Genomic DNA, 26,467 nt, shown 5'->3' on the forward strand with positions numbered 1-26,467 from the left:
AGTGGGGTAAAATATGTCAGTTATCGCCGGACAGCAGAGAGAGAGAGAGGGGAGCCGGTACAAATGTGCTCTGAGAGGCAGCCGGTGCATCCGTTTTCGCTTTAATACCCTCTTTTGACACCAAAAATGAGGCCCGGCTCTTTTACATCTACAGCGGCGGAAGAATAAAAGGTAAGTCTCGCCGGCTTTTAGGATGTTTCGTTTGACCGGTTCGGGATACCTGCTAGGGTTTCCCCACTGTTTACACGAGCAGAAGTCACAGTAAACCCGTATCATTCATTGCACCTTCGCGAATGTTTCCTAGGACATCAGTTTGCGGTGTATGGGACTGTTATCTCCTAGATATGCAAACGAGGAAGTGAACGCAAAGCGCTTTTCACATAAACGCATTTTATTATATTTAATCACGACGGAACTCGAGAAACGTTAAGTTTGACCATTTGCGGTTTTCCATCCGCCTGCATCATTTCTTATTTGTCCGATAGGGGAATGCTGAGGAACTTTGTTTAACGTTTTTTTAAACTTGTAAATGAAACGTTGTTCCTCTGCAGTGTTCAGTAAATCGCACCGTAATGTTGTTTGATCGGTGTGTGTGTGTGTCTGCGCAGGCGGTGCAACGCTGCAGTGCTCTTGGTTGTCATGGAGGCCTGCGCTGCGCATCCGACCCGCTGCTGCTGTCACGACTGCGGAACATTCGGTCTCCTACTAATAACCCTCATATTTACACATCACTAACTATTCATGTAAACACAAACATACTATACTCTTTCGCCTGTTATGTTTGACCGCACTTCTGAAATAGAAAGTATTTCGACAGAACAGACAAAAAGGGTTTACATTCTTTACACATATTGGGGTCACCGGCTATAAACAGACCTTTGGCACGGGCCTGTCACTTCTCCCCTCTCAGTCTACCAAAATACAGGAGATGAATATCATATAGACTCCCGGTCACTTTGTAAGGCACCTTGCTAGTACTTGGTTATCTTCAGAACTGCTTTAAATACTCCCAGTACATTGTTGAATTTTGCTATGATGAATTAAGTTGATATTTATATTGTAGAATTAAATTTAAAGTTAGCTGCACATCCATGTTGTGAACTAGTTTGAGAAGATATGAGCTTTTTAACATGACACGTACACCAATACATATAAATAATTCATAATTAATAGTATAATAATATAAGTAATACTAAAAACTATTTTTAAGAAGCGTGTAATGAAAACGGACTATATATATATATATATATATATATATATATATATATATATATATATATATTTATATATATATATTTATATATATATATATATATATATATATATATATATATATATATATACATATATTCCCCCCACCTTTTTATGCCCAACCCCCCCCCCCCCTTTTTTTTTTTTTTTTACGAGACAGACCATTTAGAAATATGTTATTAATAATTAAATAATTGTAAATAAACTTGGAACTCATACAGCTGCCACCCATGTATTGGTCCATGTCCATCTTTGTTTTTTTTTTTGTTTTTTTTTCTTCTTCTTTTTGTATTATTTCTATGCAGTTACAGTGTTTCATTATTTATAATTTGGTTTACAATTTTATTTCATTTAATATTTAATCAGACTTTTCAATTTTATAGTTTTCATATGTTTTTTCATCCCTTTTTATAGCTTTGCGTCACAGCGTGTTAAACTGCTGAAAATAGCCACTGTGGTCATAAAGGGATGGGTGTTATGACCATGGTAATTGATACTAAGGGGCTTGAAGTGCCAAGCAAACATCCCCACACCATTACACCTCCTGCTCAAATACAGGCGTGCCTTGATAAGATAAAGTTTATGCCATATTCTGACCCTGCTATCTGAATGTTGCAGGAGAAATTGAGACTCATCAGACCAGCATTTTCCCAATCTTTTTTATTGTACAGTTTTGCTTTGTCGGTGTAAACTGTAGCTTCAGTTTGCTATTCTTATCTGACAGGAGCGTCATTAGTGTGCTCTTCTGCTGCTGTAGATAATCTACTTCAAGGTTAAAAAACATCTCAGCTACTTACTACCTAATACCGCCGGTTGTTTCAGTGAAAAAAAAAAGAAATGGAAAATGGAACAATAGCACTTCGGAGGAAAGAATTTATAGGCAAATATAGCAAATATGTGATGAGCTGACAGGTACATATGTGAACTAAAAAGGAAATAACTGACACCAGCTACTGGAAAAACAAGGGCCAAGACAGTTTAATCTATCATAACTTTTTGTTTTAAATAAAAAAGCACAGACTTTGCATGACTTAGAAGGTACAATGTCAAAGTTATAAATATTTTGTCAAAATGTAATATTTTTTGTGAAATGTGTTATAATAGGTCAGAACATGCAGTAAGACAAGAGGGGTGTTATATTTTGCCAGACAAGGCAAATATGCTAATATTTTTGCTAACATTGTTCAATTTTAAAGCTAAAATCTAGCATTCTATACAGGCTACTTTGCTGTTACTGCCTCTATAACTGATATTTCAAGAGTTCACACTTAGCTGATAATCAATAAAGCGTATTTGGCATGCTGTCCCGGGAGAGAGCCCTGAGCTCGTAATATCCTCGAGCCCGGGGCTCCCTCCCGTTAGAAGGGCGAGAGGGGAATTTGAGGTCAGGTAGGTCTCGAGAACTCCCCTGCTGGTCACCGTGAGAAGTGTAAACTCAGGTTGTATTGGGTGATAATTTGTTTTAGTCGATTGCTATTGTTTATGTTTTTGGACGGTGGGAGGAAACCGGGGAACCCGGGGAAAACCCACGCGAACACGGGGAGAACATGCAAACTCCACACAGAAACACCAACCAGCCCCATGGGTTGGACTAGCAGTGTTCTTGCTGTGAGGCAACAGTGCTAGCCACTGGGCCACCGTGTCGCCCGATCAGAAAAAGTGGGAGGATGTAGGGGTGGAAGGGGGGAGCTTCAAGACGAAGATAACTGGAGTGGAAAACTCAGGTTATTTATAATGCTTCCGTAATCATCTAATAGGGCTGATTACGGAGCTAACAAGGAGCCAGCCGTGTTGATTATAAGCACGTGATCCTCTCGAAATTAGTTTATGAATAAACCACACTTCAAGAGTTCACACTTAGCTGATAATCAATAAAGCGTATTTGGCATGCTGTCCCGGGAGAGAGCCCTGAGCTCGTAATATCCTCGAGCCCGGGACTCCCTCCCGTTAGAAGGGCGAGAGGGGAATTTGAGGTCAGGTAGGTCTCGAGAACTCCCCAAAAGGCATAGGTTTTCATCTCGGGACAGCAGCCGCGTATTGAAGTGCCCCCCAAAAGGCGAGAGGTCAGTGCCATATCCGGCTGCTGAATGTAAATTGAAGTGAGATAGGTTACTGCAGGAGAAAAGTTGAAACTGATTCTTAGGAGAGGCTGGGGACTCTGTTGGAGTTGGGTTCGGGGAGGCAGGGTTGGGGAGCCTAACGGAAGAAAGGAGAGTAGCAGAGGGATTTGGTGCTAGAAATAGGAAAGTAGCGGAGTAACTCAACGCTGAAAGAAGAAAAGTAGCGGAGGAACTCAACGCTGGGAAAGGGGAATGTAGTGGGTAGGGGAGAGGGGTTGTAGAGGGGGTGGAGAGAAGAGCGGAAGCATTCGACGCTGGAAGGAAGTAAAGAGGATGCGGAGGAACTCAACGCTGGGAAGAAGAGAGCATGAGATGCGGAGGAACTCGACGCTGGAAAGGTAAAGAAAAGAAACCTATGGGGATCAGAGCTCTGGGTCAACTCCGTGGGAGTTAGAGCTGTAGGATTGGACTACTACAGGAGTCTGGGAAGGGAGGGAGAGGTGGAGACTCCTGTAGGTGGTGGGCTGAGCAGGACTGCGGGGGAGTCAGAACGTGGGAAGACTCCTTGGGAGTCAGATTGGTGAGTGATGTTTTTGAAATATAGAAAGAGTAGCGGAGGAACTCAATGCTGAAAATAGTAAAGTAGCGGAGAAACTCAACGCTGAAGAAAGAAAGTAGCGGAGAAACTCAACGCTGAAAGGGGGATTGGGAGTTAAGGGTGGGGAGAGGAGAGAAGTTGTAAGAGGGGGGAGAGGAAAGAGCGGAAGCATTCGACGCTGGAAGGAAGAGAAAGAGATGCGGAGGAACTCAACGCTAGGGAATATAGGACAGGAGATGCGGAGGAACTCAACGCTAGAAGGTAGGAAAGATGCGTATTTGGCCGAGGCGAGAGAGAGAGGGGAGGGGGGACTCCGTGGGAGTCTTAGCTCTTGGGGTAACTCCGTGGGAGTTAGAGCTGAAAGATTAGGCTCCTACAGGAGTCTAAATGGGGAGGGGGTGGTGGAGACTCCTATAGGAGGTGGGCTGGGCAGGACTCCGGGGGAGTCTAAGCTTAGACTGGAAAGGTAAGAGTAGCGGAATACTCAACGCTAGAAGGAAGTGATAGTAGCGGAGCAACTCGACGCTGAAAAAGAAAAGAAGCGGAGAAACTCGACGCTGGAAAGGGGGTAGGGAGTAAAAGATATTGAGGAGGTGGGGGGAAAGTGGGAGGGGATGGAGGAAAGAGCGGAAGCATTCGACGCTTGAAGGAAGGAAAGGAGGTGCGGAGGAACTCAACGCTTTAGAACATAGAATAGGAGATGCGGAGGAACTCAACGCTAGAAAACAAGAAAGTTGTCGATTGTGTAGGGGGGGGTTTGGGGTAATTGATTGACTCCGGGGTAGTCAGGCCTTGAATGGTGATACTTAGGCTGAAGAGATGAGAGTAGCTGAAGAACAACACTAGAAGGAAGAGATAGTAGCGGAGCAACTCGACGCTGAAAAGAGAAAAGTAGCGGAGAAACTCGACGCTGGAAAGGGGGTAGGGAGTAAAAGATGTTGAGGCGGTGGGGGGGAGAGTGGGAGGGGATGGAGGAAAGAGCGGAAGCATTCGACGCTTGAAGGAAGGAAAGGAGTTGCGGAGGAACTCAACGCTTTAGAACATAGAATAGGAGATGCGGAGGAACTCAACGCTAGAAAACAAGAAAGTTGTCGATTGTGGAGGGGGGGGTTTGGGGTAATTGATTGACTCCGGGGGAGTCAGGCCTTGAATGGTGATACTTAGGCTGAAGAGATGAGAGTAGCGGAAGAACAACACTAGAAGGAAGAGATAGTAGCGGAGCAACTCGACGCTGAAAAGAGAAAAGTAGCGGAGAAACTCGACGCTGGAAAGGGGTAGGGAGTAAAAGATGTTGAGGTGGTGGGGGAGAGTGGGAGGGGATGGAGGAAAGAGCGGAAGCATTCGACACTTGAAGGAAGGAAAGGAGGTGCGGAGGAACTCAACGCTAGAAAGGAGAAGAAGGAGGTGCGGAGAAACTCGACGCAGGAAGGAAGTGAAGACTGAAAAGATTTTATACTGGTAGCCTTGGGGAAAAAGTTTTGCTCCTGTTGGGGTCGGGGTTCAGGCACTCTTGGGAGAGAGATAGGGGGAGATTATTTGCTGAACTGGGAGCGCTGAAAGAGGGGGGGGGGGGGGGGGGGTTGGGGAACAGGCAGAATTAAATTTCTGTCCTTGTATTCAAGATAGTGGATGTCGTGAGTGCGAGCTGTGAGGATGAATTGATATCCTCTCCAAATGTATACATGCATCACGCTGAGGCTGTTACGTGTAATTGAGCTAGACGATAATAACGAGTAAACGCTTTTATGGAGGCGTTTAAACTGTTGTGAAGTGTCAATAGTGGTATGTTGAATGGAAGTGTATGTGAGCTCAGGCAGAGCGTCACTGCTGCGACAGTGAAGCGGGGGGGAAAAGAAGCTCTGCAGCTTCTCTGCTGTTGCAGAGGTGTGGTGGAAGTCAATTTCGGGAGGCGGGTACGCTTTCCCGAAAATGTATAACTGCTGTGCAGTGTTGGGGAGTGGGAAGGAAAGGAGCTGCACTGTGACAGTGGTGCAATGGGAGAATAAGGCTTGGCTGAGCATCTCTGCTGTTGCAGGTACGGTGGTAGTCAGTATTGGAGCATTATAGGTGCTCCCACAAAAATATTAAATATCAGAAGTGATGTGTGGAGATGAAAGTAAGTAGGGGCTCAGGTAGAGTGTCACTGCGGTTGTTGTGATGCTATGGTGAGTGTAGCTCAGCGGAGCGCTACTGCTATTGGATAGGTGCAGTAGTGATCGGTATTGGAGAGTTTTGAATGCTCTCGCAAGAATATTAAATACTGTTAGTAGTGATATGTAGAGAGGAAGTGAATAAGGGCTTAGCTACATGTGCAATGGGTGAGTATGGCACAGTGGAGCGATTCTGCTGCTGCAGAGGATCAGTATGGAGACAATGTGTGCTCCTGCAGAAGCATTTACTGCTGTATTAGTGCAGGGCAGTGTGACGAGTGTTATTGGACTTGTAAGTGTATAGAGCTTGCTTAGAGCATCCCTGCTGCAGTAATAGAAAAATTTAGGCAACCCCTAAATAAGTTGGAACTGTGGTGAGAGAAAATGTATGGGTGTATGGGATAGTTTAAGTTGTGCTTACACTTAAAACATTTGAATTGTGTGAGTGGGGTAAGGGATGTCGAAAATGTATATAGGACATGCTTTGCCGAAATAATCGGTTTGCTTGCTTAATGGAGAGAGATAGTGTTCCTCCAGTCAGATCAGATATGGTGAGGTGGATTGTGGGATTGCAACTGATGGTAATTCAGAGAATCTCAAAACCCGAAGACTAGTGTGAATATGGCATTATGGATGTGGGCTGTATGATTGGAAATGCATCCTTGTGTAGATTGTGATTGCATTTGGAATGGATGTGGAGTGTAATAGGTTGGATGAAGGTCAGCTTCTGGGCCGGCTGTCCTAATGTCTGGAATGAGAAACAAGAAAAAAATATTTACAACATGATACATGTATAGCAAACATGACAAAATTGTTTTAGCTGATATCTAATGCAAGGCATCTTAATAAGAGCATGGACAATTGTGAGCTTCGTTGTCGCAGTCTGCGAGGATGATCGAGGTGGGCATTTGTTCCCCCACAGGATAGCAGGTGGATGCAGAGCTGGGGATATGGGGTGTAGCTTGTCTGGTGGTCCTAGAAATTCTTCTTGAAGATTTATTTAAATGTCCTATTCATGCAGTCAAGCGAAAAGTTAGTTTCTTTACCATTTTCACCTCCAGCCGGCGTGCCATTATAAGTTACATATGGCACTGTATATGCAAGTATGGGTCATTGACGCATTACGATTGGACTTTTGTGTTAAATTCTCACTGGTTGGGTAGTAGTCTTTGCAGAAGTTAAATGCTATCAGATCTGGCAGAGGTTTTTTTTATTTTATTTATTTTTTTATTTATTATTTTATTATTATTATTATTATTATTATTAATTCATTTATTATTATTATTTGTCAATTTATTTATTTATTATATCAAATCCCAACATCAAACGCTTAATTCACTACTTAGTGGAAACTGTATGAATGGAATGTTAGTTATGGGCTTTACTTAATTTGTTTAAATACATGTTAGGAATCTTAACTTCTAAAATTCTTAATTTTAACTTAATTTGCAAGCATGTCTGTCTCAGTTCATTCACGAGTCTTTTATGGCTGGGTTCATTCATGAATTGTTGAGAGGGCGGAACCATATCGAGTTTTAAAAGCGCATTGGATGAGGGCGCTGCTCCTTCGCTATTGGCTCGATGGGGCGTCAATCAAAATCGGAGGCCAAGTTTGTTTACCAGTATTGTGTGAAGACACTGCGGCACACCAGCGGCTAGTTTGGATGATAACAGCGCGGTCCATCGACGTATCAATATGTCGTGGATTAATGTCGTGATCTTTGCAGTGATTTACTTATGGATTTGTGGACGGGCTTGAAGGGTGAGTTCTTATGAATCTTCTAATCACGCAAGTCTTGTTTTTAAAAAATTTGTAAATAGGTTTAGTCTTTGATGGAGATTAGTTGTTTCCGCGATGCTTCCCCTTAAAAGCGTACTATACGTTACCGGGGGTGCACCGCTAGGAAGCAGTGAGTTAGGCTTTTGCGATGTTTTGGATCGTCGACGCCTAGAGTTTAGGTGGAGTTGTGGACTGCGTTTGCGTGAGGCAGTTTGAAGTGGAGATGGAAGAGCTGGTGGGCAGCACCGGCGTTTTTGCGGGAATTCAGGCTCGATTTTGGCGAGGCTGCGGCTGAATTCTCAGGGAGAGTGGAGCTCTGGCTGGAGTTGTTGTTGTTTGTTGTTGTTGTTGTTGTTGTTGTGTGTTCTTCCGTATCGATAGGTTAAATGGTGCGATGCTGGAGCGTTTTGTAGCGGGAAGCGAGCTTCAAGACGAAGATAACTGGAGTGGAAAACTCAGGTTATTTATAATGCTTCCGTAATCATCTAATAGGGCTGATTACGGAGCTAACAAGGAGCCAGCCGTGTTGATTATAAGCACGTGATCCTCTCGAAATTAGTTTATGAATAAACCACACTTAGGGTGCTTTCACACCTGTGAATCGATTCAGTTGTTCCGAAACAGAGATTAAAATTGTTACATTGTTGCTCTTTGCTCTTGGAGCGGTTCGCTTTCACACTGCAAAGTTTCTAATCGAACCAAAAGAGCTAAAACAAGTCACGTGCGAGTAAACTCTCCTCACATTGGTCAGAGTGTCAGGGTTTATTTTGCAGCGTCCCGCTCAGCTGTCAGGAGAGGTGGTGGTTTGGTGGTGATTGACAGGGTGCGCGCGCGTGACGTGTCTGAGGAGAGACACGGTGGGGAGGGGTGAGAAGGGTGCGCGACGATGCCTAGTTGAGGACTGGGAGAGAGACGCGAGATTACCGGGAGATCATCACTCGTTTGCGGGCATCCGGAGACTCGCGAAACTTCCCGCCATACTCATAATTCTCTCTTCATATAGCCGTAACCCTATTACATATCCAAAAACACTGTGATATAACCGCGCTCGGATCGTATCGCTTTCTCACTGTAATCGAACCGCTCCAGGGTTCGTTTCAATCGAGCCGAGACCACCTCATTTAAGCGATCTCGGAGCGATTACTTTGGCGCGGAACAGAGCGCGATTGCCCTGTTCACATATGCCAATCGAACCGCGCTAACTGGGCAAACGAGATACGTTCCGAAACAAAAGTGTAGGTGTGAAAGCACCCTTAGTGTTATTTAGCATTACATTAGAAATCGAGTTTGGTGACGTTATTTAATTATAAATGTTTCTTGCCTATTGAATTTTTTTAAAGTATACTTTTAAATATACTCAATTTTTTATCAACTTTCATGTTGTGATTCTTTTAAGCATTATTTTGCTAACGTTTAAATACTGTTAAGCATGGCATAATAACCATTTTCAAGGTTTTCCGTGATTTGGAGAATTTTCTGCTATATCATTCCCAAGGTATGTGTGCAAATTTTTTTTATTCATTTTTAAAATTTTTTAGGACATCAGTATCTTTAGCAGAATAGATATCCAAAGATGCCGTTTTAAATTGAAAAAAAAAAAAAAAGTTTTTCAAACCAATGAAGACAGCAGAAGTCAATGATTCTTTTGAGTTATTTAGCCTGACATGATTACTGCTCCAAAATATTGTATTGTATTGTTTCTCAAAATAAAATATATCATGTTCAAAAGGGTAAAAAAAAGTTTTAAAAAGACATTTAAAAATAATATGTTTTAGAGCAGTAATCACAATACGTGAAACCATGATATTTTTATCAAATGTTATCATACCGCCAGAATCTTATCCCGCCCCATGCCTAGGTATCAGACCATTAAAAAAAAAAAAAAAAAACACAACTGATAACCCCAATCTTAATCACGTCACTATTAAAAATAATGGAAACACTTTACTTGAAGGGAGTGTTTATAAAACTGTCATAAACCCTTTATTATCATATTACAGCCCAGCCTGGTGAAAGGGGTGGTTCTTTTTATTCAAAAAGTGAACCTTTTTGCAGTTATTCGACTAACTTTTTACTAAATTACTATATCTAAATACTGCATTTGAATAATATTTTAAGCACTATTTTTAGCTGGATTAGCTTGTCGGATGGATGGTAATCAAAACCACACTTTTTGTACGCACCAAAAACATTTACTAAAGATTTAGAATAATGAAATACGAATAAATACTTATTTTAAAATGCAAATTTGTTACATGCAATGTCATTGTAAAAAACAGGAATCTAAAGTTTTACATTAAAAACTGTAGTCTATTGTCATTTATTAGGCAAATAACAACCTGGCCAGCACATTCAACTGTACTCAGTCAGAATTTGGCCATTTAAATACATAATAATAATAATAATAATAATAATAATAATAAAGCTTTGTTATTTTTCTAGCCTGAAAATTCATACATAACAATAGCCAAATTAGTATTCAAATTAATTTAATATAGGTCACTTTTAGTGCTTCACCTTTTTTATTGGTCTTTTTTTTTGAGGGTCCAAGATTTTGACTAAAATTTACTTGCATAATATTTTCTATATTTAACAACAATACAGTAGGTCAGTAGTGAAAGATGACGTCACTCACGTTATTAGCTGAAGTCACGACAGCCAACAGAGGACTCCATTTGGTCTTTATCAACGGGTTATTTTAACAATTTATCATGGAATAGCAGTCAAAATAGGACAAATGAACTCATGTAGGGATGAGTGAGGGATCGGTCTTTCGAACCACCCAAATCCCCTCTGGCTACAGGCCTGCATTATTATGAATATGAATGACACTTTATGCATGCTTTTGACAACTGCCATTAGTGTCATTCGCTCAGTTATGTCATTTTAAAAGCACGTATGTCATGTTATGATTATGAAGGTGTCATGAACACCCTTTCCTCTTGATCCTCTTGACCACATCTACATGTCTAAATGCATTGAGTTGATGCCATGTTGCTAATAGTGTTGTCACAATGCTGGAATTCGATACCAATTCCAATAATTCGATAAACAGTGGTGAGTTTGGTGAATTGATGACCAATCACAGTCATTTCTGTTGAGCACGTGAACACAATAGCAAATTAGCACTGTTTAAGAACATGCTCCACAGCACTTAAATGTTAGCGGGAAATGGACGTTTTTTAAATTTCAGTATCAATTGGTATCGAATTCCTGTATTGTGAGGATCCTAGTAACTAAACAAAGTGGAAAAAGTATACATTATAAAGTGGCCACAGTGAGTGTACTGAATGAATGTGATACATGTCCTTTAAGAGGTCATTCGGGGATAGTGTGGACGGGTCAATATTTACTACACTGACTCTGTCCTCATATTTCATAGCACTAAGCTGAAGCCCACTTACATCAGCAGCGTGAGATCAAAGACACTCAAAGCTGACTTGATTAAAACTGTGGATTTAGTGTTTAGTGCGGCAGATCAGCGCCACTGCAATACACGATAACTTGTCCACATCTCAATCATACACCTCAGAATAGCTTTTAAAGACATGCAATTATTGTAAACGTCGGTTCGTCATTATTTTACTCTTCCTGGCGGTGTCAAAGAAGTCTTGCCGTGTCAGTTTTTTTTAACATCACTGTGGATTGCTGCAGTCATGTGACTAGCTCTCGCTATTAAGGCTCAGAAGTTGTTAATCCCTTGGCGCTGACCCATATGTTTGGCAGTCTGGAGGGTCTGGGACCTACTTGTGGTCCTTTTGGTGGAAGAATCTCAAAGGATAAGCTCATGACTTGCTTTATAATTACTTGAAGTAAAAAAGGGCCCTGTTTCAGAGAAGAGAAAGGTGGTCTTGTTCTGCCTAATAATGAGCATGGCCCACCCTGGAAGTCCTTCAACCCATCTTGTATTTTAGAGCTGGAGCTTAATAAATTTCATCAGTTTTTATATATTATTTTTTACATATATATTAGCATTTATTACATAATATTTCGTAAATTGACAGAAACTCTCTTTGTCACGATTATTGTTATATTTTATTTTATTTATCATAATAACATTTGCTGATCTTTTATTTATTTATATTTGTAGTTTTATTGAGAGTTTAGCTGTTGGCATTACATTTTACATATTTTATTAATTACATAATTTATTAATTACATATATTATTATGTTTTAATTGTTTTAGTTTAAAATGAACTATAGGTTTATTATATTATTATTTTAAATGTATTTAAGTAGTGCTGCAAAAGTAAAATGGTGAATGTGATAGACTGATATATTAGCGATACCTGCCTGCCATACCTGTTTGTGGTGTTAAAGGCCTCATTCACAGGGGGGTCAGTTCAACTTTTTATTTATTTATTTATTTTTTATTATTATGCAAGAAAGAACATTTACAAAGATATATTATGAACAAAGAGACATAACGAGAGTTACATAAATAAAATCCTAGCAAATTAAACAAGTTTAAATGATAAACACCAAGAAAGAGTTTGACATGCGATGCAATACAATTGTTAGAGTCTTTTAAGGAGTTCACATATAAATCAAAATCTTTTCTGAAAATAAAAAGTAAGGGTGTTTCTTTGCAAATTTACATTTATTGATGTAAATTTTTGTCAGAAAAAAAGTTATAAATTTAATAATACATTTACTATGAGAAGGATCTAAGTTTAGTAACCAAAGAATACAATTTTGGTGAAAATACAAAAGTTTAGAAAAAAGTTTTTTTTGATGAAATTGGAAAAGTCGACCCAAAACACTACAGTAAGTACACTCCCAAAATAAACAATTTCGTCATATTGAGTAAAAAATGAGCATTTAAGGGAAATATTGTTATTAAATTTAGCTAGTTTGGTATTTATTGGGTAGCAGTTATGAATGATTTTGATTATGAATGACTTTGACAGCTTTTTTTAGATTTTTTTTTTTCCTGAAGAAGCCAAAAGTGTTTTCAATTTATGTCACCAAATATATTATTCCAAAAACCTAAGCAAGAAGGTAAAGAGATCTGAGAATTATTAACTAAGCGAATATCTTTGTTTAACATGGAACTGAGAAGAGTTTGGTCAACAAAATGGGTTGTGTTGTTGAATCATTCCAAACTCACTATAAATAACCTGACAAGCTTTACTCCCTTTTCTTCATTTTTTGAAGAATCCCCCTATCTACCCCATCTCCACCTTTCCTCCTTTACTAAGGAGGAGCTATCGGGAACTACCTGATCTCGTACGCCCTCACATGCTCATTGACCAGGTGGAAGCCCTGGGCTCAATTATCTTTAAGCTCAGGGTACTCTCCCGGGACAGCATACCAAACCTGCTATTATTATCAGCAATATCTTAAGTGTGGACTCTGTCCTGTTTATGAATACTAGATAAGTTTAATGGTATTTTGAAGATGTCAAAATGGGCGTGTCAGCATCAACACTTCCCATTCACTTAAACAGGTTACGTCAAGCTTTACTGACCTGAATTGTGTATTCATCAACACCACTTTAGAATCATTGCTCGCTGCAGAAGTTGGAAATTTCTCAAGCTTTGGTTCTCAAACCAATCAGATTGCTTTATCCAAATACCCCAGCTTAGACGGTTGCCAATTGTGGACTAATTTCATTGGCTGATGCTGCTCTGATGGTCATGCATGCCCTCTGTCAAGTGTTGACGTTGAAGCCTTGTGTGAATCGGGCATTTGGAGCGTGTTTCGGGCTGCGTCAGCGATTAGATACTACCAAGGTTGATGATTGGGGGAAGGGGCGGGTGGAATTACAGGAGTTTTTGGAAGAAATAACAAAATGGGAGGGTGGCGGTAGGTGGGTGTGAAATACGGGAGATTCCCAGGAAAAACAGGAATGTTAGCAGGTATGAAATTAGCTAAAAACTGACCAGACTGATCTATCTATCAATCTATCTATCTATCTATCTATCTATCTATCTATCTATCTATCTATCTATCTATCTATCTGTCTGTCTGTCTGTCTGTCTGTCTGTCTGTCTGTCTGTCTGTCTGTCTGTCTGTCTGTCTGTCTGTCTGTCTGTCTGTCTGTCTGTCTGTCTGTCTGTCTGTCTGTCTATCTATCTATCTATCTATCTATCTATCTCTGTCTGTCTGTCTGTCGGTCTATCATCTATCTATCTACTAAATGTCTGCCATTAAAAAACAACTATCACTCATCCAAAAATGATGAGATAGCCACTCCTAATTACTAACCACTTTCAACTGCTATTGTTGTTCATTTCATTAAGTCCGGGCCTCATTAAGCACATTAAGCACTCTGATGACTGAAACTGGTGACGAATCGTCCGCCCCATGCTGAAGATTCTAATGAAACTGGTTCTGCCTCCTGAAACATGATCATCACTTAACAGTCCTTAGAAGCCTTATCAGCAGCGCTCGTACCTGACCAGAAAGAATGAAAAGACGGAGAGCTGGAGCCAAGGTGCTGTCTGCAGTAACTGAGCTGTGCGCTATTGATCCATTGCCATTTATATTTGCGCAGGGTGGAGTGAACTCATGGCAGGAGACCAGAGCTCTCATCAGCCTCCTCTTGAAATAGCGGCTATAAGAATGCATAAGAGCCGGTCATTCCAGTGCTGTGAAGGAGGAACTTCTGCTGCTGTATATAGTGTTCCTGTCATTGATGTGCCTTTGTTCTTTTGGCAGGTGTGGGCTTGATATTGACAAAAGGAAGGACAAAAACAACTGGGATAGTGTAGCTTTTATTATGTCGGAAATTCCCAAAAGGAGCTTTAAAGAAACAGTTCACCCCCCAGTTCAAAAGTCTAAAGTTTCAATGAAAACAATGAAAAAAGATATTTGGTAAAATGCTCGAATTCATGGTGGAGAAAACAACCAGGCACTGTATGACTCTTAAAGTGCAAGAAAAAAGGAAAGGTCTTCCTTGCAGACAGTTACAGTGTTTAGTAATATTTTGATATCAGTTTACATTCTTGTTTCAGTTATTTTTTACGCAGTTTTTGCCCGTTTTAAATTGGTAGCTTTCATTTATTTGTTGTTTTAAGGTTTAAGCTCAGTTTAGTTTAGGTTAGTATTTATAGATATATATTAGTTGATCAAGGCTGCTTTTCTAATTATTTAAATTTCGTTTGGAGTTTTGAAGCAGAAATGTTAGTTATTATAGCACTGAGCTCACACAGGGTACACTGTAAAAAATGCTGGGTTCCAAACTGTCTATTTGTGTTGGGGCAATATGAAGCAATGAAGTTAACTAATTAGTTTTTTACAAATTTAAGTTGATTGAACATAAAACAATTAGATTGTGCCAACAAATTGTGTTGTTTAAACAAACAGCAAACATAATTTTTTGAGTGTAATTAGTATGATGTCTTTTTCCTCCATTATTTAATCCCAGTCAAATAAAAACAAACATACAAACAAAACATGTCTGTGTCCGAAATCGCATATGAAAAAAATATTTAAAGATTATTCCTTGATTTCACTAAATAGTTTAAACAGTTTTGTAAACAGTTTATCTGCGCTGAATTTAAACAAACAAATTAAGTTGAACATTAATAAATTAAATTTGTTCGTTTAAATTCAACTCATGTAAATTGTTTGCAACAATTTTGCAGACATAATTTTTTTCAGTGTACTTCGATACTAAATAGTATGCTAAAACAATATGCAACCCGATGTCTAAATTCATAGAATAAAAAAAAACAGTATGCAAGAAGTACCCTACTACTTCCTGCGAGATTCTGAAGTGTGCATCCAATGCACCCTATGCTATTCCATAATGCACTGCGATGTAATTCATGAATGGGAGTGAAGCAACGCAACTGATGCGGATATGTCACGTGATCATGACAAAATGGCGGATGTAGTACATCTGAGTTCCATTCATACTACTCGCGTTCATACTGTTTAGAACCTACTTTTATAACTGTTGAGTAGTACATTTAAATTCAAATGCAGTACCTATTGAGTAGCAGACGATTTTGGACGCACCCCATTTTTTTTTTTTTTAAAGGACAGGCTTTGTATTAATTTAAAGTGACAAGTTGACTGTACTTGAAAATGAGTAACTAATCACAAGCGAATTACTTAAAAAGCTTTGTGTTTATTTACTTTTTTTAAGTCAGCTAATGTCTTTTGAAAACTGTATCATAACTGCAATTATAAACAAATATTTAAGACCTTGCACTATAGATATGACTTTGTGAGACTAATCGCTTTATTTGCATGTCACACTGACAATACAATACACAATGCCTTTTTTGGCATTATAAGCATTTGTTGCATACATCACAGAATAGAAGATGAACTCGTGAACTCGTTACAAGATGAACTTGTAATAATGTTGACTTAAACAGCTTTACAGTTCAAATAATAGACATTTAAACTATATATTGTAAGTGGTTTTTATATTTATAAAATAAGCTTCACATTTATGATTTTAAGTCCTTCTAATTTGTTGTAATGCCATGGTGTGACTTTCGTTTCAACATTTTTTTTTCTGTGTCTTAAAGGGGTCATGAACCAAGAAACCAAAGTTCCCTTGCTCTATTGACATGTAAGAGTTCAAAGTACTATAAAAACATCCTGTAAGTTTCAGAACTCGGCACTTTGTGGTTCCTATAAAACAGCCAATATTGAAAGCAGTCTGACACAAACACATGTTCTGGAATGTCCTACTCTATGATGTAATAAAGTGGATAAGCCACGCCTCCGTAGAAGATCAAAACCAACTTCCACTGCCTGTTCAGCACTGTTGATATGCAAAACTATTAGCCAATCAAGGTAGAGGATGTTAACTTCTGAGTCTTTATTTGGCTACGCCCACTCAAACAAGCATTCTGTCAATAAGGGTCAAAAACGGCATATAAAATAATCAATTACTTCTAGATTTTGATGTATTTTTGATGTTAAAATCTTGATTATACTATAAGTGGACCTCAGAGCAAGTATAAAATAAAAATAAATAAATAAAAAAACTGATGCAGTGCATTTATGCTAATCAACCTAAAGCCAAGAATGCTGCTGATTGACCACCATTTGCTGAAACATTCCACTCACAGTTTATTGCAGAGCACAAGAAGCTCTATTTTCCCTTGCTAAAAGACTATTTCTTCAGCCAATTCCTCTTTCTATTTGGTTGCACATTACACAATGATTCCCCTGTCGGCTGAGACAGAACCAGTTCTCGTCATCCGGTGTCACATAAACCAGCACTTTAGAAAGCGCTTGTGCTTTGATGCTGATGTGTGCAGCTGAGCTTGTGTCTCTGTCTCTTATAGCGATGGCCAGTGACTGGTCTGTTCAGGTTGCCGAGAAGGTCAATAGAGGTTTTGACAGGAGGCGATCGATAGCAATGCTGACTGCAAGGCCAGTAAATGGGGGGATGGGAAACAGACACAACATGTAAACAGCGGAATATGCATTGGGCTCCGTATCAGACACTCCATAATCGCAATTCAAGGTTGTTTGCATGACTGAGCTTTTGGTGTCTTCTATTGTGGCATAAGTGCTGTGTCTTATCTCAATGTAGAGATTAATATTTTATACAGGCCTTTCCATTAGGGTGCAGAATATCAGCCTCTAAGCAGTGTGTGAGGCACTCTTGTTGAGTTACCTGATAAAACCTTTAGGTTTCCAAGTACGAGATGCAATTTTTACCAAGTTTTATTTTTAACACCTACGAACTCTCACTCTTCCTTTTTTGGGGGGTTGAATTGAACAGCAGACAGAAGAGTGTCTATAAAAAAACAGTAAATTAATACAGAAATTAAATAATCATAGATTAAAAACAATATTAACATATTAAATAATATTAAACATTGACATTGGTTTGTTTTTTCAAAAGTTAGCATGTAGTTTGTATTTTAAAAGTTGTAATGCTTGTAATAAAGGTGGAAAATTATATTAGTTTTCTTTAAAATATTAAGCATGATTATTTTTACCAATAACGGTTGTTACTAAAGATTCACCATTAGAATTATTTTTAATATATACAATTAAAGTCAGAATTATTAGCCCCCATTTAATTTTTTTCTTTTTAAAATATTTCTCAAATGATGTTTAATAGAGCAAAGAAATTTTCACAGTATGTCTCTTATTATTTTTTTCTTCTGGAGAAAGTCTTATTTGTTTTATTTCAGCTAGAATAAAAGCAGTTTTTAATTTTTTAAACACACTTTTAAGGTCAAAATTATTAGCCCCTTTAAGCTTTATTTTTCCAATAGTCAAACCATCATTATACAATTACTTACCTAATTACCCTAACCTGCTTAATTAACTTATTAAAGTGTCTTGAAAAATATTTAGTCAAATATTATTTACTGTCATCATGGCAAAGATAAAATAAATCAGTTATTAGAAATGAGTCATTAAAACTATTATGTTTAGAAATGTGTTGAATAAAATCTGCTCTCCTTTAAACAGAAACTGGGGGAAAATAAACAGGGGGTGCTAATATAAATAAATAAAAAGATAGAATATGAAAGATATTAGGAATAAAGGCTGTGTTCATACCATTAACACTTTTTTGACTGATCCGTAGAGCTTTTATCACATAAACATTTTAAATAAACATTATAGGTTATCATATTTGAAGAAATATTACAGCATATTTAGTGTTAATTATGTTCTACAGTCTGTGGAATGCTATTAGTTAAAGATAAAACCTTGGTTTATAAAAACAAACATATAGTTAAAAGTAATAGATTCTAGTAATAGATTCTGATAGAGGTCTATTGGGAAATACATTGCATTAAAGCTACCAACTCATACATGTGGGTAAAACATATATCTGATATTCTATAGTTCAAATTAGATGGAAAGAAACATCATTGTGCTCAAGCAGAATAAACAAGCTGTTTTGTACCAAAAAAAATGGAAGTGGATGACAATGGATGCCAGACCTATGGAATTTACACTTTTAAATAAACAAATTAAAATGGATGGGACTATGAAATGATGAAATATAGTGGAAATAGTAATAGCATTGAGGTCAGCCTAGGCTCATTGGTCAACATGAGGTCAAGTGCCTCAAGCTGAGCGCCTGGCAGCGGCAAAGCAACAAGCAACAAGTTCATTTCAACGGAGAATGAGCAACTTCCAGCGACCTCCATCTATATGAGCATCATCGACAGTTGGCGATTAGGTGTCGAGTGACCAAACAAAGTTAAGAATCTTTCAACTTTATGCAAATGAAGAGCGACTTTCTTGAGCCAATAGGAGCACCAGTAGAACTCACGTGATGCTCTCTCAGCTCCTGCAGAGGCCGGTTGTATACTATGTTCTGTAGACCTACACAGACCTGTGTTTACAAAGTCGCTGCTAGTGTGAATGAGGCATCAGACTGCATTTTTGTTTTATTGCATGAATCAGATAACAAATCCTCTGAAGGGTGCTGTCTCCATTTTTTTATTTAAAAAAACATTACTTATGGTGCGTTTTTTGTGTACATTTCAGACACACGTCAGATACACGTCTTGTATACATCCAGGAGAAGGCAGGCCTGTCTTACAGATCACCTATAGTAAACCACTGACCTAAACCCAACCATTAGTGTTGTAAAAGCAAACTTAAGAGAAAGTGCACAGCGGCCACATAGATTTACCTTGATTTTACATTACTTTTATTGTGGAACAGTGCTTCAAACCAGAGCACTCTGCATTCTGCACTCTGCATCACTAATGCAGTACAACACAGAGATCTAATACAAAGTGAGCTACTGAGCAGTCTGACCACACCAGAAAAATGTCTATATGGATATATGGGTAACTCTTCAACTACAGGCACTTTGTCCTTTGATCATATATCCAAATATATATGTAATTTTGTTCAAATTCCTCTTTCTTTTTTTTTCAAACTAACAATAAAAACTCCTTTAAAAAAAAATTAAACATAATAGTTATTATTGTGAGACTATTATCAATATTATTTTTATACAAAATAGAGCTGTCGCACAGTATCAGTGTCATTTCCACCACAACACTGTAATATCGTTTTAATAGGTTAGTGTGAAAGATTATTTAGATGGTGTATATGAAAATGAATAGTGCCATCGGATCGAATAAAGAATTTAAGAGATGGAGAGAATAAAATTTTTTAACAACAACTCTCGAAGAAAAATCAAGGTAAATTTTGCTTGATAAGGAAATACATTTATTCTGCGCATTTCTAAACATGTTGTACCTTCAAAGATGTTTTGAAAAACCAAACAAAATTAAGGTAAATAAGAGTTTTGTATACATGCAAGGCTAGTATCAATTTAAAGCTAATCTGTGAAGTTATTTTAAATTTTTTCACAATGAACTGTTGAAATGTCATTTCCAGCACTGTCATTTTCATCACCACACCATTTAAAAAAATATTTAAGAAGTTCTCATCACATATTAAAAGTGTATTCACAATGTATAAGTTTATGCTCTATTTAATTTATTTTTTACAAATTCAGTTTATTTATTTTCTAATAAGCTCTTAACCAAATTAACATTGCATCTTAGAGTGTGACAGGTGTACAACTCAGCATACAGCTAACTTATTTCATTGACAAATGTATAATTATTAAATATATAGTGTGGAAAGATTGGTTAAACTAGATACAAAAGTTATCTTAGACAATGTTTGACTGCCATTTTGAAATAAAAGCTGTATATTGAGATGTGGTGGAATTGTTCAGTTCACGAATGGAAAAAATGTTAAAACCAGACAAATTGTTTAAACTTATGAAGCTATGTTATGTTAATTTTGAACAAGTTTTTTTTTACTTACAAACATATCTGAACACACATCATAAATACCTTTACGTTGTTTTGGGTTTTTATTTGGTTTTATGCAAAGAAATCCAATGAATAGTCCTTTATTTGTCAATATTTAATCCCTTTAAATATCATTAGTGTGAAAAGGAACAGAAGTTATTGGTGTCATACTGTCCTGTATATGTTTCTAGGTCATTTTGATATTTCATATCAAACGTACGTAGAAGTATAGTGTGAAAGTGTTGACATCCCTTTTTTTGTTGTTGTTTTTCAGTTCATGATTACCACATCATCATCGTCAGCAAAACTCAAACTGACCTCACTTGGACCCTGACGAACAGTTTGAAGTGTGGACATTGAGACTGCCAGACAGCAGGTTGGGTAAAATCAGCAAACACCGTACTTCATTTCTCCTCATAATTTCCCTTTCTTGTTTCCCTTTATTACTTCTCTTCCAGTAAATTCCCAGTCATGTTTAGTCACAGTACATACTACATTAGTTGTTCTTCCAATAATCTTAGCAGATCTATATTAAACGTGTTAGTACATTTATTATGAGTCCCTGGAGTCTCAGAGAGTGTGACTTATAAAGTCACTTAAGTTCCCATGATGCCTTTGGAGCAAGGCACTTAACCTCCATATGCTCCCAGCTGACTGTCTCTACAATTAGCTTACTGTAAGCAGCTTTGGCTGAGAAAAACATCTGCTAAATGGCAAGAAACCAAAGTGTAATTGATAGCCTATAATAAGATCACGCTCACCTCTAATTCAGTTTCAAGCACATCTTCAGCAACAGTTGAATATCAGAACAGTCATAATTGCCTTTGAATTGACCATCCAGCTCTGGTGCTTTTGTCTGATGCACAGTGTGTACACATATGAGCCGTTTTAAGGGCTTTAAGCTCTTCACAGGCCCTCTGACATATGATAGGCCTGCTGTGTATTAGGCTGTGTACAGTTTGTGTGCTTATGTGCATAGGTTTAGATAGTTAGATCAGTTCTTTTTCTTTCCCCCATGTCCTCAAATGACCCCTGTTCATACAGTATGCTGTAACCCATATGCTCCCTGAGGTTATATGTAGTCATCTATTTGTAGCACATTAGTAAATACTACTACCATGTGTTGATGTTTGTATTATGTTGTTTATGTTCGGAATAGCATACTTGCATTAGATACTACACTTCTTTTTTATATGCTGTATATGTTTCATAATATATTTCAGTCATTTGTTGTTGTTTTGTAAGTTCACCACGTCAAAAATGTGATACAAAATGCATTATATAATTCATTATTATATTGTGTATTTTTAATTATTGTGAAATATTTTAATTATTGTGAAAAAAAATGTAAAAGTAGAATTTTTATTTTTATTTTTCATTTTATTTCTGTCACATGTTCTTTCTGAAATCATGCAAATAACATTGGAAAAATGTCAGCTTGCAAATACAATTTTTTAACCTTTAGAATTACAAATCTGTACGTCTACTTTGAAATATATTAGCCATAATTTTAGATATATGTTCAGATATATTCAATTTTAATATATCTAAAATATATATATTTATCTGAAACTGAAACTTCTGTATCATTAAACATTTTAAAGTGTCTTTCAAACAAATCCAGGAACATTTGCTAAGTACATTTTCTATTAATACATGAAATAAATAAAATCTTTCTAACCTTTCATGAATCTATTTTACCCTTTCTAATCTTTTTTGATAATGATAATTCATATTTTGCAGTGTTTTGTTCTGCTCTTGGGCGTTTTTGGATGATCATGATTAAATAAATATTACAATAAAACTACCAGTAGGTGGTGACAAGTTCCTTTTTAAACAAATAATTTACTGAATTATTTATTCAAACAATTGGCTGATTCCTTACAAATTGTCATTGTGATTTATTTGAAATAAACAGATATCACACACTGACTGAGTGTCAAAAAAGTATGTTCTATATAGTAAGAATAGGAGTAGTATGACTTTAATTCAATGTGCTATATCCACTATTCTGTCATTACCGAATTACCTATTAGTAGGGCCAGACAGAATCTGCGGACATTTTTTGCTGAGAAGTTTGTAAAAAAATCTGCAGATCATAACTAAAGACTTCATATATTAAATTAAAAAATAATAATTTTAACAAAAATTTTTATAATAACTTTTATTCAATGTTTACAATGCAAAATCCAATTAGTCCACTTATTTGGTAAACAAAGCAAGCCGTTGTGTACGCTTTTTCACATCTCAAATTTCACTCGTGAGAGCCATTTTTGCCTACTGTTTTCAGGTAAATCCACCAGAGGCCACTGTGGACTGATTTACTGACTGACCAACCCTCCTTCTCTAAACCCAACCGATAGTGTTTTCAAATGCACAGATTAAACCGATCACCCCCATTCCTAAACACAATCCAGACAAAGAAAAGCCCTTGTGGCCGACTGATTTTTTACCACGTTTTCTGATCTTACCACGTTCTCACCCTCAATTTTTTTTGTCTTTTGTTTTATTTACCTGTTTTCTGTTTTTTTGCCTGACTCGAACATCGTCAATGCAGTCAATTCCTCTCTGCATTTCAAATTCGCTGACAGTTAACATGGGAAAGGCCATAGATAAGTGGTCACCTGGTTGCGCAAAATGAAACAGAAGCCATTGGTGGCATGATACCGCTCCATATTGTTCGTTTTTAAGGCGAAATGCAGCCATACGCAGCTCTGACTACATAATTTGCGCTCTCCAGAAATGTATAGTGGTATGTTTTCACAATGAGCCTGTGTTGAACAAAACACTGCAGTGTTGCTCGGTGACACACAAACTTTGTTTACAATAATGAATTCAAAATAGCTTCACCACACAATGAATGCTTTTAGACTCTCCAGATTTTTTTCAGTTTTTTTTTTTGTTGTTGTTTTTTACCCACGTCACCTCACACTTTATTAAACCTACAATTACGGTATTTATCAAAAAACCATAATCACCACACACCACTAGTAGAATTCACTACTATCTTGTGTGTTGCCGCTAGTCATTTTTCAGCTTGTCATCATGCTATTTTCCAGCAGCTCCACAGTCAATAGTCAAGATTTGTGGCTCAGATGATTGTCTCCAAAAATGCAGCTCTTTTACATACTCTTAAAAATACTGTACTTCAGCATGCAGTACACAACACAGAATGCACTTTGCTAGTAGTATTCAGTTCCGAACATAGCTCTTGTATACAGCGCATGCAGATTTGTAACACTGTTGTTGTTTTTTTAACTTCCTCAAGCCTAAAATCTCCACACATCAAAACAAAATCAAGATGGTCACAATGGCAACAACAGTAACCCCCGAGCCCCTCACAGCCCTCTCTCGGTGGTACCTCTACGCCATCCACGGCTACTTCTGTGAAGTCATGTTCACGGCCGCCTGGGAGTTCGTAGTGAACTGTAACTGGAAGTTTCCTGGCGTGACCAGCGTGTGGGCGCTCTTCATCTACGGGACCTGCATCCTTATCGTAGAGCGCATGTATCTATGTCTGAAGGACCGCTGTAACGTGCTGCTCCGCTGCATCATTTATACACTCTGGACCTATTTCTGGGAGTTTGGCACTGGTTTTCTGCTACGCCAGTTTAATGCCTGTCCGTGGGACTACTCAGAGTTTAAATATAACTTCATGGGCCTGATCACGGCTGAGTACGCAGTGCCGTGGTTCTGTGCCTCTTTTATCGTTGAGCGTTTAGTGATACGCAACACACTGCGGTTGCGATTTGATGAGGTTGCTGAATCGGGCCAGGCTGAAGAACGATTGGATAGAGGCGGAGGAGGAAGAGGAGGACGAAGAGGAAGAGGAGCCAGAGCCGGAGCCACCAGCGCAAACGGCTATGTGAAAGTGGATTGAGGATGCTATCGACACCTTCCTTTTCCCACAATACTCGAAAGCACCCATCACCCATGACTTAATCCACACATCTCTCAGTCTCTCTCCCACCTACTTCAAGGGAAAGAGCCGCCCGGACACAGTTGGAACTTTCTGATTTAATATATCGTCCAGCTGGCGTTCTTCGCACACATGGAAGGACTTTCATTTGTCAGCTCGGTGCTCAACGCTACCCTCGCTTCAGGTACGTAGGAGTGGTGCCCGGTGGATAAATGAGAGAGAATGAACCCTCCAGCCTCCTCCCAAACCAGTCCATCCACTCCAGACGCTCTCTGGGAGGGGACAAGCCAAATGGCTTGTGTTCCCTCAACCAAACAAATGTGAAAAACAGGAACGCAGACACATCACGAAAAGATATATCTATCAAATGCTTTAACAAAAAGAAAAGAAAGGAAAGTCCTTTCAGATTATAAAGAGTTTCCATTATGTATGTATATGTAGTAGCAAATAACTGTTAGGATAAGCTTACCATCTGAATGCTAGTATGTGCTATTTATTAATATCTTAAATTAGTTAAGATGTCACGATAATATATTGATAAAAAAAAAATATATATATATACACTGTATAACCTGAAAGCAATGCCTTGTACTTGAATTTGGTGTTTTTATAATTATTCGAAAAACAAATCAGTGCTTGGACGTGCATGAAAGTTGTCTTCCAGGATATTTTTTCCATTTAATTTATCAAGAGTGATGTTGCATACAAATTAATTTCTTCCATTTTTTAAAATGTATTTATTTTTCTCATCGAGATGAACACATACATGAGTACTATATTGTTTTCGCACTAGTGTTCAGTGGTGGAACCATAAAACATCACAATATCCCATCTTTTCACTGGAGAGAATGTGTTGTTGATGCTAATTGGTGCTAGATTCTCATCGAATCGTTTTGAGGGATCCGATGATGGGCACAAAACGTATCTAGTTCACTGACCTCAGGTATGTCAATATTAATGATTTCACCTCAGTCTCTGGTTTGCCATGAAATAGTCAAAACAATATTCTGGTGAATTATTTTAAATGCCAACATCACCTTGATGTGTTACCCGCATGGCTACAGTTTCAGGTAATAGATTTGCCAGAAAGCTTTGTTGAGCAACTGTATTGGTTCTGTTGTAACCAACTAAACAAACCTGTATTAAAATCACCAATTTCTGAATGGAACTCTTGTCCAAATTTCCCCTCAATGTTATGCTGTGGACTATATATCACTGTTATTATTACATATATTAGAATGTAACTGTTAGTCTCATACCATACACATTATACATGTCATTTTCATAGATCTGATGCTGTTGTGCAGCTGTTGTTCATTGTAATGTCATAGCATTTTGCATGTTTGTCTCTTTGACATGCTATATTATTGTCCAAGTTATAAATTTTAAATGATTATCAAGTGCTGACAGACAACAATATTCTATTCCCTTGAAATTTTGTAAGTGGTACCACTGTCATTGTTCATGCATAATAATCAGCCGCCATAATACATATAGATGTGTGTTATCCCTGATCTGAGCACTCCTCAATGCCGTGCACGTGTATGTTCACCTCTGTGTATACAGTTGTGCATTCAGGCAATAGTTTGATGTGCAGAAGCAAAGCAGTAAGTGCTATTTGAATTTCAAATGTGCGATTTACAGCAAGCAACACCATGCAACTCACACTTCTATACATCTGACAGTTTTTTTTTTCTCTCGGTTCATTAAAACTGTGATATTTTCGCATACACATTCTACAAGTGATCCTGTGCAGTAAGATTGCATTGACTAAATATATTGGCAGTTTCCTTTAATCTTTTAAACGTTTATTTATGAGCTTTTTGCATTTTATAAAACTAAAAAAATATAAAGAAGAGAAAAAAAAAACAATGCAATACAATAATAACACATTAAGTGAGTGCAGCCCATTTTAAAGATGAATATTTGTATCCATTTCCCAGTCAATATAGGCAATGTATTTTGGTCCATTTAAACAAAACA

The 26,467-nt window shown here is 37.9% G+C and overlaps 1 protein-coding gene across 2 annotated transcripts; it reads left to right on the forward strand.

Annotated features, from left to right (window-relative positions):
• On the forward strand, positions 1-25,652 carry tmem229b (transmembrane protein 229B). 2 transcript variants are annotated; one of them, NM_001076673.2, is made up of 3 exons: positions 1-171; positions 20,840-20,941; positions 23,834-25,033. In NM_001076673.2, exon 3 carries the CDS (start codon positions 23,876-23,878, stop codon positions 24,443-24,445), a length of 570 nt encoding a protein of 189 aa, NP_001070141.1. In that variant the 5' UTR covers positions 1-171; positions 20,840-20,941; positions 23,834-23,875; the 3' UTR covers positions 24,446-25,033. The 2 variants fall into 2 exon arrangements, with proteins under 2 accessions (NP_001070141.1, XP_068070558.1); XM_068214457.1 differs by having other exon boundaries at positions 19-171; positions 20,840-20,946; positions 23,834-25,652.
• Positions 25,653-26,467: the final 815 nt, after the last annotated feature.

The sequence above is a fragment of the Danio rerio genome, chromosome 17 (genome assembly GCF_049306965.1).
Source record: "Danio rerio strain Tuebingen ecotype United States chromosome 17, GRCz12tu, whole genome shotgun sequence".
NCBI lineage: Eukaryota > Metazoa > Chordata > Actinopteri > Cypriniformes > Danionidae > Danio > Danio rerio.

Coding starts and splice junctions, on each gene's coding strand:
- tmem229b (XM_068214457.1), top strand. CDS start 23,867: ATGGTCACAATGGCAACAACAGTAACCCCCGAGCCCCTCACAGCCCTC.